At 37.7% G+C, this 13,484-nt stretch overlaps 1 protein-coding gene across 2 annotated transcripts in view; it reads left to right on the top strand.

Annotated features, from left to right (window-relative positions):
- LOC137278153 (ras-specific guanine nucleotide-releasing factor 2-like) overlaps positions 1-13,484 on the top strand; it is an 802,775-nt gene that overhangs the window by 488,976 nt on the left and 300,315 nt on the right. For both annotated transcript variants that reach the window (XM_067810323.1, XM_067810322.1), the window contains one exon: positions 1,265-1,368. In XM_067810323.1, coding sequence (XP_067666424.1) covers positions 1,265-1,368 — 104 coding nt within the window. The remainder of the gene's footprint in view (positions 1-1,264; positions 1,369-13,484) is intronic.

The following is a 13,484-nucleotide window of genomic DNA, read 5'->3' as shown; positions in this document are numbered from 1 at the left end:
TGCTTGCCATGAAAGGTGAATATGCTTGTCATAAGAGTCGACAAACGGGATCAGATGGTCAGGCTTGCTGACTTGCTTGACACATGTCATTGGTTCCCAATTGTGCAGATCAATGTTGTTGATCACTGAATTGTCTGGTCTAGACTCAATTATTTACAGACCGCTGCCATATAGCTGGAATATTGCTGAGTGCAGTGTAAAACTAAATTCACTCACTCACTCACTCAACAATGTAAGTCTTTCAAAATTGGAGTGATGTGGTCTCGCTTCCAGGACTTTGTTATCAGTTGTGCCAAACTGTTCTGCACGCTCTGAAGACAAAATAGGAGAGACTTGGCCAGTTCACACAAGGGGGCATTTCTGTAGTCCTCTGTTATGTATTGTCTGATGGCTTCAAGGCACCTGATCACCTGGATAGTAATTCTGGATGTCCTGTCCAAACGTTTTCAACATCATTGTGTACTGTATTTGTTGGCAGCAGAATGGCCAACCACAGTTTGCCATATAGCGGGAATATAGTTGGACTAAACTTACTGCACGATTTTGGGAGAATGTCCTTGCACAGCTAAGTTCGTCAATTCTTCCAGCATTTAACTATCCAGTCATCCCTGGAGATACAAGGTTTTCCACTGATGCTATGCTCTCAGGCTATTTGACCATCAACAGCTTTCCTTTATGATTCGTGATGGAAATGATACAACCAATAGCCTCTCAAAAACAGCTCCTCTGACAACCTATCTCTTTTCCCATGATCTCTGATTTTTTGCAGTTGGTACATACAGGATACATAAAGTGGGCATGACTGAGGGTCATCATTCCACTATTTCTTCTGTTTGCAAATTTGCAAGGTCTGGCCATCAGTTCTGAGATCTCCAAATTAGTCTGGTTCTTCCAACTCAAAGATCTCTCCTTGCCCTCGATATTTACAAAAAGGGATTTATGCCTTGTTCTTCAAACAATTCTTTTGAACCTTTGGTATCTGTGCCTTTCAAGTTTTAAGCACTTAAGACAGCACTTCACCTCTATTATTTCGAAAAATGAGTTAAGTTTGAACGCCAAAATTTGTGGTGAAACATCAGTCAACGGCACATGGACCACTTGAATATTGGACTTCCTTGTATTTGCATCAAAGTCAAAAAGTCAAAAAATGTCAAAAAGACTGATCAAGCTGGTGAAAACGTTCACTACTAAACACCTTCTGATATTTTCCACCATGACCTTCTGTATTTATCATTTTTAATTATCCATTAAATCTTCTTTGCAGGTGTTGACCTTCATTCCCCCAAGAAGCGAGAATCTGTCATTTTTACAGCTGCCACCATGCGGGTTCTCAATGTGCTAAAACACTGGGTTTCAAAACATCAACAGGTAAATGAAGTACATGTTCTACGTCCCTTCTCAAATTATGAATATAAGCATCAATATAGTACAGACTATAATATAATTCAGTAGTCCATGGAACAATGCTAAATGTGCTTGCTTGAATATTCCATTATCACCATATGTTTAGCAATGAAGGTGAAGTTCATTCAGCATGAACCTTACTTACATACATGGAAACATGAGTATTTATGAATCTAAGGTAAGAAACGTTTGACATGATGTCAAAGAATGTTTTGAAGGTGTTTTGGGTGCCCCTTATGCAAGGTCAAGGTCAATGTCATTGAGAGTCTAATTTAAATATAAGGGTTACATTTCATGGAATATTTTGTCAACTTATGAGAAATAATCAATATTATAGATATGGAATGTGTCTGAGAAGGAAGAATAGCTATGTAACAAGAGCAACTTTTCATCATACAACATTGATGTTTGTGTTGTGTTTTGTGGGCTCTAAATCAAATCAAATCATTAGAAACCAACAAATTTCTCAAATAAAGACATAATTTATTTACAAAATATAACTCACCAAAAACAGAAACAATAAACCAAGTCTAGGAAAAATGTACAAACCCAATCACTTAAAATAATTTACAAATGCCCAACCTATTTCCTCCTAACCCAACCCTCTTAAATCAACATAACCACGCTCTTAAAATAGCACTATGTCCTACCTACAGTTTACTCTTTTTGAACACAAGTCCAGAAAACGCCTACTGCCTTTCATGTTCTCTAGCACTGAAATCCACTCAGCCATACCCACTAAAAAAATTACCCCCAAATATATAGCCTTTCTACTCAATTTCTCTTTATTGATAAAAAAATAAACTAAAGCCTAACGGGGAAAGGAGTCCAGGCTAATTGTTCCATCATGGAATATCTTATTGCCCCATCACAGAACATACTGGCGTGGACAACCCCACCTCTGATCAGTCACTGATCATACAGACACTGAACAATTTATGTTATGCGCTCAAACACCCAGCAGCTGCCCTATGTCTGACCAATCTGCCCACCACCAATCAGAACTGCTCAAGCCAAACAACCTGACTGCATCAGAAAATGGTGAAACAATTCAACCACCAATTGAACAGGCATGATACCGAAACCTCGCAGGGAAATATATTTCCTGCACCCATTACCAACAAAAGGTACAGTCACTTAAGAAAGTTGTCAGCCTGGCTTGCATATAACCAGGGAGCCTATTTAGAGGGGGAGAAGAAACTCCCGGAAAAGCCCCTGAATGTATGTCTCGGGTCGTTGCGTAACCAGTGTAGCCAATATGGTGGCAGCGTAGTATTTAAGATTGCTGATTTCAACAGCTGATTAAGTTTGCTGAGTGTTGTAACAACTGAAATCCTAAATGCAGAAGATAGGTTAACTATTTTGTCACATCAGTTTAAGTCAAATAATTGGTATTAGTGTCCGTATTAGGGCAGTAGATTTGTAGTAAAGTTTCAAGTCGGAATGTTATAGCTCACTGGCTTCTATTCTTGATTCACCACAAAGATAGACAAAATTGTGCTGATAAAAACTTCTTTTACACATTTGTTTAATTTTTAGAAGGAAAACATACCTTTAGTTGAAAGGTATTTGCAAGTAACAGTGACAGTTTTATGACTTAAAATATTGCTAGGGTGTAATTGAGCTGTGTGAAAAATATGACATTTTGCCGATCTGTTCTGATCTGCCATTGAAATGCTACACGCTATTGTTTGAGTGTTTCTAGTTATTTCTTCAAAAACATTTTTCACATACACCTTTAATTCATATGAGGGAAATATACTATCAAGTGACATGTGTTTGCAAGTAATAGTGATAGTTTCATACTGGTAAACACATATAAGATGATCCACGACCTGACAAATGACCCCAATTTGCATACTTGGGAACGCCCCATGGAAACCCTTTCATTCATTCACATATGTACTTCTTTCTTTTATTCTTTTTCTTTATTGCTTTCATTCATTCACATAATTCTTGCTGTTAATTCTTACTGTAATTCTTTCATTCATTCATTGTAAAATTCCGACTGATGCAATAAACTGGCTGAAGTTTTGTTAAACACAACTTAAGTTGTGCTGGGAACGAGCCAAGTCACAATGTGTGTTTGAGCAAGATGAGGCACATGTTAAAGAAAGCAATCAAGTGACCTATCCCTGTTGAAGAGTATCCCTGATATAACACTGGTCTCAGAGAGTCTTATTGAGATCGTATCACATGGTTGCACTATATACTGTAAACAGACAAATTTTCACGACCGTTTAATTTTCTCAAACTTCGCGTCAGACTTCATGACGCAAGAATAAAAACACACGATAATATAGATAATATAGACTCTATTCAGGTAAGTCAGCAACACAAAAACAATACAGGTGTCATTGCTCAATCACATGTCACCGCTTGGCTAATCTGTGTTAACAAGGTTCAATCATATTCTATTTCCATTGCTCTAACACCTGATTAAAAAAGATTGATTCTGAAATTAATTACATGAATTTGTTGTTAGATCACTTTGCAAATCTGTTTATTTTATAACAGCTCAATGGTCACGCACCTGCATGTCGTGTAAAAACATTCAGAGACACCCCTGTAACAAGATCACCTCGCGAAAATACGAAGGTGCGAAAAGGTTTAGTGACCATCACTCATGAAAATTTAAAGGCGTGGAAATAAGACAGTTTACAGTAATCAGCGATGTGATTATTAAGTCCTCAGGATTTGATTTTTATGTCCTCAGGATGTGATTTGTGAATCCCCAGAATGTGATTGTAAATGCCCAGGATGTGACTGTAATAATTTCTGAACCAAGGTTTTGAAATAATTTTGTCTTGTTATCACTGATCGTAAAATATCACATTATTGGGAACTTCCAATATATTGCGGCAACATCTGGTTTCAAACCTGCAACCCTTTGCTCTCTAGCTTGGCGGTTTTATCCACAAGGCTATGAAGGATCACTTCAAAGAATGAGATTGTTTGTCAGTATGAACTGTGAGTTCCTCATGGGTAAGGTACTGTGGTCAGTACACATGCAATATGTGGAAGGCACAAGCCTTTCTTGAAAACGACCGGGTTACCACCATGTGATGTCAGTGCACTCGCAATACCATGTACCCCACTGAGATCTATTATAAGGCACTGCAGCGTAGTGATATATTTTATTTTAAAAGGTACTTTACACAAAAGCAGTTGACAAGTTGGAGAAGCCACCCCTCAGGTTTACAAGAAATTATGAACCCTGTTCCCTCCTCACAGGGTTCACAGTCTCTTCTAAACCCTCATAGTCGTGGTTTCTCCTACACTTAACAACCAACACCTGGAAGTAAAATGTCTGTACGAAATGTAAACACATGCTCCCCATTATAGCTGCAAAATGCTGGTTTCATCTTCACATCTTGTTTAATGTTTATGGACTTGTGACAAGTTTCTGTGGTGTTTGTTTAAGAATGAATTGACAACTGTGCTAAACTTTACAATCTGTTACACCTCAACTGATGAGTGATTTCCTCAGTGTGAGCTACATTTGTCTGACGCCTTCTAGTACAGTATTATTGCCTGGTAGGCCATTGTCTCTCTTCTGGCTCTGACCATGATGCTACAATCTCTGAGCTACACTGAACACATTAGGTACACACTAAAATGGTGCCTTGTGCTCATTGGGATTTGTTTTTGATTAGCATTTCCATGGAAATGAGGTTGGCCTCAACTGAGAGTAGGTCATTTCTAGAACATAACTCATAAAATGTTACTTATTATTTTGGTCCAAGCAAGTGCTGGTGGTGAACAAGTTTGATTTTTGTTCAGATTGGTTTCATTTTGTGGTTATAGCAACTGTTACAATATCAGTTGTATATTGTACTCACAACCTTCTTGGTATATTTATATTTAGGACATATGCCATTAAAATTGGGGATATTCAATAAAGAGGTGTTACAACTAAGTTCCATCATTTAATTTTCTATGAAAACTAAATTTTATTTTATTTTATTTTATTTTATTTTATTTTATTTTATTTTATTTTATTTTATTTTATTTTATTTTATTTTATTTTATTTTATCTGCCTTTCAGTATGGACTTACAGGAACAAATTATAAAAAATGCAAATCAAACTTATAAAGTTGAAAGATAATGTGATCAAGAAAACTTCCACAAAATGGAAATTCAAATGAGTCACTAATTTCACCCCAGTGCACAGTGATTAGGTTTGTTTGGCTTTAACATGGGAAAGCAGTGCATAAGAACATAGCAGTTACAAGCATAAATATTCCCTCTGGATTGTGATAGCCTTTTCCTCCATCGCTTGGTGACATGTCACAGACTCCCTTAGATAAAAAAGAAAATTTGATAGCAAAAGACGTTACTGTCTTAGGGTCATCAGGACCATCTTGTTGTAAACTTGTGCCACGTGAGAATTCTCACATAGTGTGAGTTGTCACTGTGTGAACATCCACTTGTATGAGAAATGTGTTTACTATGGAAGGCCGTTATGGCTATGTGTGAAATCAACATGAACCCGTCATCATGTGATGTATCCGTTTATGCTATTTCCTGTGTATAACTTTGCAGGGAAAATCTTGTATTCTTATACAGTAATATTCATTTATAACGAACTCAAAGGGACTGTTGTTTTCAGTTTGTTGTAAGCGAAGTTTGTTCTAAGCAATTCGGGAATGTTCATGAATATTCGGAAATTACCAAGAATTGTCTCCACGCCAATGGTTTGAGACAAGATCATATTCACAGAGAAAATAAAATAAGACAAAACCAATGAACATATAATTGTCATGGATCATTCACTTCATCGTCGATCATGTATTTTATTCTGCATCTTTAACAAAATCGGTAATTTTGTGCTTCTGTCACGTCAGCCAATCATCAACTGACTTGCTGTCAACAAACGAGCTTTCTCCATGTGTCATGGCTGAACATATCCCTTGTCGCTTCTTAAATCTCTCTAACCACGACTGATTGGCCTTGAAATCTGTATGTCCAAGTCTGCTGTCATGTCAGTCTTGGATTTACCGCCTGCATCTACAGCTTGGATGATTTGGTATTTTGTGTCAAGATCTAGAGCTTTACGTTTCCGTGACAAGCCCTTCCATGCTGACTTGAAAAAAAGACTTCCCAGATCGCTATTTATGCCTTGACAATGTCAACAAGATTCACAAGATTAAATAAATGATAACATTTCACAGGTAAGTTTATTTTATTATCCCCTTGATCCCCTGTGAGGAAGCCTGTTTGTTTTCACAAGCTAATTGGTGACACCTGAGATGACACGTGAGTGGATTCGGATCAGCTGTTCGTTATAAACACGTCAATTAACACGTGAAATAGCACAGAGGGCCCATCAATTTGTTCGCTGTAACAGATAATTCGTACTATCAGTGTTCGGTGTATACCGTAGTTAATTCATAACAACATATAGGAAAGCAGTCGGGACTTTCTGAATTTGTTCGTTGTAACCGGCAATTCGTTGTAAGCGTGTATGTTATAAGTGAACTTTACTGTATATGGTTGAACATCGTGTGTAACAAACCTGTAACCCGTGACAAATACATCTGTTGTCACTTGGTATTATGTGCCTGACTTGATGCATCAGAATAAACATCTATTGACAGAACTTCCGTGTCTTTAATTTGAGTTTGGCATGTACATGAGATTTGTTTAGATTTGTTTTAACACCATGAGCCAATCTAGTTCCACCCAACTGACTAAGAAAGTTTAAGTAAGCATCCAGGGTTAACTCCCCTGAGGCACAGGGATAACAGCAGTGTTTAAGTGAAAACACAAAAATTCGGCTTACACAATGTCTGACCTTTCATTTATGCTATCACAAGTCATCCAGGAAACGTTAGCACAGACAGTACAGCCCATTTAAACAAGGCACCATATTCTCTTATTTTCCTTCCGAGTCAAAGTTAGGTGTGTAACTGTGGTCTGAGGCCTACTCACTGGGTGTAGACATGTTTCAAGACTTCAGTGGATGTTCATTTTTTGTGTTCAAGTCTTCTTGTCTTTACCTTGAATTGCGAACTTTGTGTTGTTTTTCCTGCCATTTTATAGTTATGGATATTAGCAATTTGTATCATGTCTCAGAAGAAATGTGTTGGATGTCAGTATTGCAAGTCTGATAAAGACCCTCATTCAATGAGTTTGGCTTGTACCAGTGATCCTTCTCATTCTCTATCAATGCATTGTTTGCTCTGTCAGGACTTCAGAGAGAATGACTGGAATGCTATTAATGATGCTATGAAAAGGAATTACTGTCTTTGGATGCACTTTGTGGCTAAAAGTAGTAAACCTTCTACCCCAGGACAGACTCCTCTTCTGCCACTCCTTCATTTTGTAATAGGCTTTTCTGCCCAGTGACAGCTGAAGTTGGCTATTCTCTGGTATTGGACCTTACATTGTGTATTTTTTTTATGCAGTGATAATAACTTAGCCAACTTCAAGTAGGCTCTATGAATCAAGCCTCATTGCTGGTAAAACAGAACAAACAGACAAAGGAAACTCAATAATGTATTTATAACAAAATTCCAGAACCTATCATAACCCACCAACCTAACCTAATGTATACCTAACCTAACCACCTAACCTAACCCATACCTAACCACCTAACCTAACCCATACCTATCCACCTAACCTAACCTATATCTAACAACCTAAGCTGACCTCAACTCCTACCAAGACATGGCTCTGATTTCAAAGACTATGCCTAAAACAAATAAATATATTAACTTCCTGTGGTAAACTAAGAAAAACTTATCTACTTGGTCTGGATTACCAGGACTCAAACAACTAAAATAAATGTCCTCACCTCTGGCGGACAAGTGGACTAAATACAAGGAGTGCTTTGTAGCTACTTCTTTTATAGGGCTAGAGACAGGCAGTGCATGGGCTGCACACGCAAAGCAGACCACGCTAACCTGCTGGGTGTGTTGTGGCTATGCATATCAGCATAGCCAGGAACACAGTAATAGCCCATATTGAACGATATCCAACCCTTAACTACCACAATTTGAAAACATTTACTGCTACGCCAGCGTCTTTTAAGGGGGATCTTAATTCATCTCTTGGTTTCGCATTGAAAGATCTGGAACAAAGGAGTTTTCAAAATTAAGGAATTAAAATGTTCTATTGCCTCATCTAAACTAGAATCTACAGCTAGCCAGGATATGTTTCTTTGTGATAACTGCCGGACAATTCCATGGATACTCCCAATCAAAGTGACAAGACCCATAAAGTCCCAGACAAGATGAAGGAGTCAACATCTGCCAAACAGACTCAGGGTTCTATGGTACTGGACCCACAGCTCCCAACCCATCCATTATTTCCTTGCCAACGGATACCACGGATGTGAAGTGCCATGACCACAGAGCTGCCGACTGAGCTTGGCTCTTCAGGATTATTACCCAAGCCTACATTGCCTCACTCTGCTGTTGTATGTTCAGTCTTGTCCACATTCAATGAAAAGATTTCTAAGGAGGCCAGTGTCCACTTCGTGCCTAGGACTCTGCGGCAGTCCTACGCTATTCATAATTGCTTTCTTTTAGTCATATCTTCCGGATGTCGTTAAGGATGGGCTTCTTGCTTGGCTGCTTTCAAGATACCACTTGCTGAGAGAAACTTGAAAAATATTGATCACGGAGCTCATCATCATATTATCTTACATAAATTAGTTCACCCCAAAGGTATGCCAACTTCTTGCACCGATGAATCAAACCTGACACTGTGGTTGCAATGTCTGCACAGGAGGCAGTGCTGTAGCAACTCAAGTCAACATTATGAGTCACTTAAATTGACTTAAGAGTACATTCCTGACTCAGCTAAAGACTAATTGTTCCAACAATCTGTGGACGTGCCGTCTTTTTTCCAGTGGCGAATGTAGTGATACAGTATCTTCTCAGGATGCTCTAGGAAATTGAACCAGCAGTTGGCATCTGCTTTGTTAGCCCAGAATTGTTACCCAAAAGTCTCCTACACATAGTTTCGAGCTTTGCCCCTCTATTACCCTCCCCCTCCACCTCACTGTCAGCAATCAAAATTTGACAGTTTGGCCTCTCAGTCAGACATGTCATGATCTACTACTCAGCGCAGCTTTTCTTCAACTGGGACCAGATATCATTCCAGGGTTTTCAAGGCTTCCACTCATTATCCCGGAGACAATGACTTATCCACTCACGAAGCTGAACTCCCAACTCCTATCGACTTGGAACTGTCCATGGATATGAACATGATTTTGTGTTTCCAACAAACAATTTGACCATCACCGGTAGGCAGCCTCCTATCACATTACTATCACATTTGGACTCAGATTGCAAATGATCCCTGGAATCTTTGTCATTCAAAAAGGTTATTATCTCCAGTTTGATCATCTGCCTCCATTAACAGTGTTTCCTCTTAGCAGCCTTCATGGCCATCCCAAAATTATTCATCAAGCAAGCAATTGTAGAGTTGCCACCTCAGGACTCCTCTCACTCTTCTCACCTAAAGGCTGCTTATCTCCATGTGCCCATCCATCCACATTCACAAAAGTATCTCCTTTTCGCAATCGATGGATGTCGATTCCAGTTTCGCTTTTGTAGCAGTGTGCCATATTTTTGTATATAGTTTGGCATGAAGTTTGCATATTTGGTCATACATATTTTATATATATCTAAAAACAAAACAAAAATAATGTCATTTGGGTGCTGTACTAACACCCATGTCATCCAGTTAATTGTGGTGTCTTGAGAAATTCACCATCTTGAATTTTCTAAAAACCCACTAGCTTTTTCTGTATTGGGAATCATCCCAATTCACTTCAATTGTTCTTTTCCATCCATAGCATTACTACCTTTTCGGTATTTACCTGGCCTTCATTGGCTTATTATGCCAAACAACTGTTTTTTTAGCTCTGATTGGCCCTTCATAGTTGCTCACCTGTGTATTGTTTCTCAGTGGGTGCCTGCTCCTTACTGAGAGGGCTTATCTTTATACAGGTGAGTCAATCTTCTTCAATAATTCATCCTAAGCTAGGTTAGGCATAAGTTAAATTCATTAAATAACAACATAGATTAAACATTTAAATTTATTAACCATTAATTACAATATGTACAAACATTATTTTAACAAAACTATCTGAATGTTTATTCTAATACAGGAACTTGACCATGGCCATGTGCTCATTTGGTGTCGGCCATTGCACATTTATCCCATCACACATTTACTTGGTACAGTGACAGAATGTTAGTGAATAAAAATGTCTGTGATATTGGCATAATGTCAAGAGATATTTAGTCATGAGATTAGATTACATATTTATATATTGGCCATATTGTCCATATTGTCTTTCATGTTGTTTAACTCATTAAGGCCGAGAGCCGCATATATGCGGCCAATTAGTTAGCTTCTCACAGCGAGAGCTGCGTATTGGGGGTAATAAAAAGCACCTCTCATTCAGCGAGAGCCACGTATTGGTGGTTTTACATTTTAAATTCGTACTGTACCTATAATTTCAATCAATTTAGCAGTAATGATCAAAGATTAGCCTTTCTTACGAGAGAGGTTACTTTCTGTGTTAATCAGAAGAACTATTAATGTGTTTTGATAACAACTGCTTGCAATGTCGGGGGCTTATACTGGCAAATGAACACATGTCTGCGAGAAGGGGGATTATGAGATGTTGTCACAGGAGGTAAGTGTTTGTTACTCGTCAGTGGGATTGATTGAATTAACGGTGACAAGGTTACGAAACCTTCTTCTAAATTAAATCATTCATTCATTCGTTGCAATAGTACATATAATGAATCGTAGACATAAATAGCAATACTGTATTACACTCATGTTCGTGTAGATTTGAAATAAACCAAGTTACTAATTTAGACCTAATTCATTTGCAGCTATTGAGTTTTAAAGTTGACAATAATACATGATCGAATATGAAGTGATAACTCTTGCATCTACTCATAATATACATATATAGTACACATAAACCATACAAAGGTAACTGGGGTATTTTGTTCAAGCTGTTTCATACTTATTTGAAACGTAATTTTACAATGCAATTTACATAAGCTTTGTGTAAGAAACGTTTGTATTTGATCTCTGTAATTATCTTATCCTGTGTAATGATCACTTGTATCAGATCCATTGTCAATAAAAGGAGGAGAATATATCAGTTACGGAATTCATGCATATAATCATTCAATCAGACAACACTAAATATATGAACACCTCTTTCAACCTCAAAATAACAGCCTCTGGTTGAATGCATGTCCAGGTAAACTTTTGTCCCGTGACTAGTGTAAAACAAACTAATGCGCTGTTACATCATTGGACAACCTGTTTTGTGGAGTCACGCCCATTGCCAATCTTCTGAACCTCGTTTGCTTTCAAAACAAATATAAGTATGCCCATCTTCATAAATATTTGGGGAGATTCAACTTCAAGTGTATACATCAAAATAAATCAGTATCGTATTACTTTTTTGAATTGTATAATACATGTACTTGAATTATGATATTTATTCATAACAATGTACAGATTATATTGAAATGTTCAGCAAGCCATTATGTTTGATGTACAAGTGGTATGCGCAAAATGTATACGCAAATAAATACTATCTCTACTCAATAGTTGGACTGGGTTATCCGGGGTAAAAATAATCGGATTGTAGCGCTTTGAGCGCTTAAAAAGAAAAATAAACTCGTCAAAGTGCTTGTTAGTCCTATGTGTACATTTCAGGCATCCTTACGATTATGTATGTTCATGATACACAAAGTTTTTCATGATAGCTAGGGTTGATAAAGCCGAAATCTAGCAAATCGATTGGTCAAGATCTAACCAATTGTCAATCTGTATCCAAGCTGTCTAGTGACCGAACGTACTCTTCAGAAATTTAGCTCACGCCCCATCACCTGTCATTTCCAATGTGACAGGTATCTCATGATACGATTGGTCATAGATAACAAATCAGGGAGTATATTGAACAGTTAAGATACAAAACGTCCTATTCGGGAACTTTGATGATGCCCATCCCATGACCCTTTGTGTTATGTATGTGCAAGGAATAGCATTATACAATATGTATGCATGTATGTTTGTATATTTTCTGCGTTAAATCTAGATGAACCAAAGCGACAAACTGAATCTGTTATATGTAAGTCACAAACTAGCTTATTAGTACTTTCCTTGAAATATTCAGTATACACTAGCAATGTATCAGCAAAAACGCTTCTTTCATAGATTATTATGCATGTGCGTAAATTCTTCTTTACTGCCATTGACATAGATGTTTTGAACAATTTAATCTCTCACAATGATATGAAAGGGACATCATTTAGTTTAAATATGTCTTACATACAATGAAACGGACTGGCAAACGTCGAGACATCAAATGCAGATGTTCAAGCTGTGATGTGTTTTTGTGCGTTGACTGTTTTGAGGCCTACCATAAAGACTTGTTCCAAGGATGATAACGCTTTATGCACTAGTTGTGTTGTACAAATGGTACCGTATACCATTCTTGTCAGTTGTTGGGCACAATGTGTGAAGCCCGCGCGATACTGCTGGAATATAGCTAAAATCGCTGTAAAACTAAATTCACTCATTCTCTTCAATTGTTGCATTTCAGTCGTTATTCTTTTGCATGTCCAAAATACTAAGACATGTGTGTTCACCATCTGAGAATGAATACACTCATCATAGTGTCAGTCTACTCCCATATGTCTTATGTGTTTCTTTCATACATCATTACAGTAACTGATGTTATGTTTACAATACACAAATTGTTGCATGATAGTTGATACAGCCGAAACACAACATAGCCACTGGTCAACGATAAAGCCAATAATCAATCTCTACCCTATCACTTTGAGTGTCCAAACCTGCTCTTCAGAAATTTAGGCCACGCCCCATCACCTTGCCCTTCCTATGTGACAGGTTCTCACGATACGATTGGTCAAAGTATCAGCTAATATAATGAGTAACTGAGATATAATGCGTTACATTCGGGATATTTTATCCCAACACATGACGGGAAGCTTTGTTTAGCATCGAGTAATGATAAATGTATCATGCAGTATGTATGTGTATGAATGGTGATGTATGTTTGCAG

Source organism: Haliotis asinina, chromosome 3 (genome assembly GCF_037392515.1).
Source record: "Haliotis asinina isolate JCU_RB_2024 chromosome 3, JCU_Hal_asi_v2, whole genome shotgun sequence".
In the NCBI taxonomy this organism is placed as follows: Eukaryota; Metazoa; Mollusca; class Gastropoda; order Lepetellida; family Haliotidae; genus Haliotis; species Haliotis asinina.
This window is presented reverse-complemented; position numbering and strand designations above follow the sequence as displayed.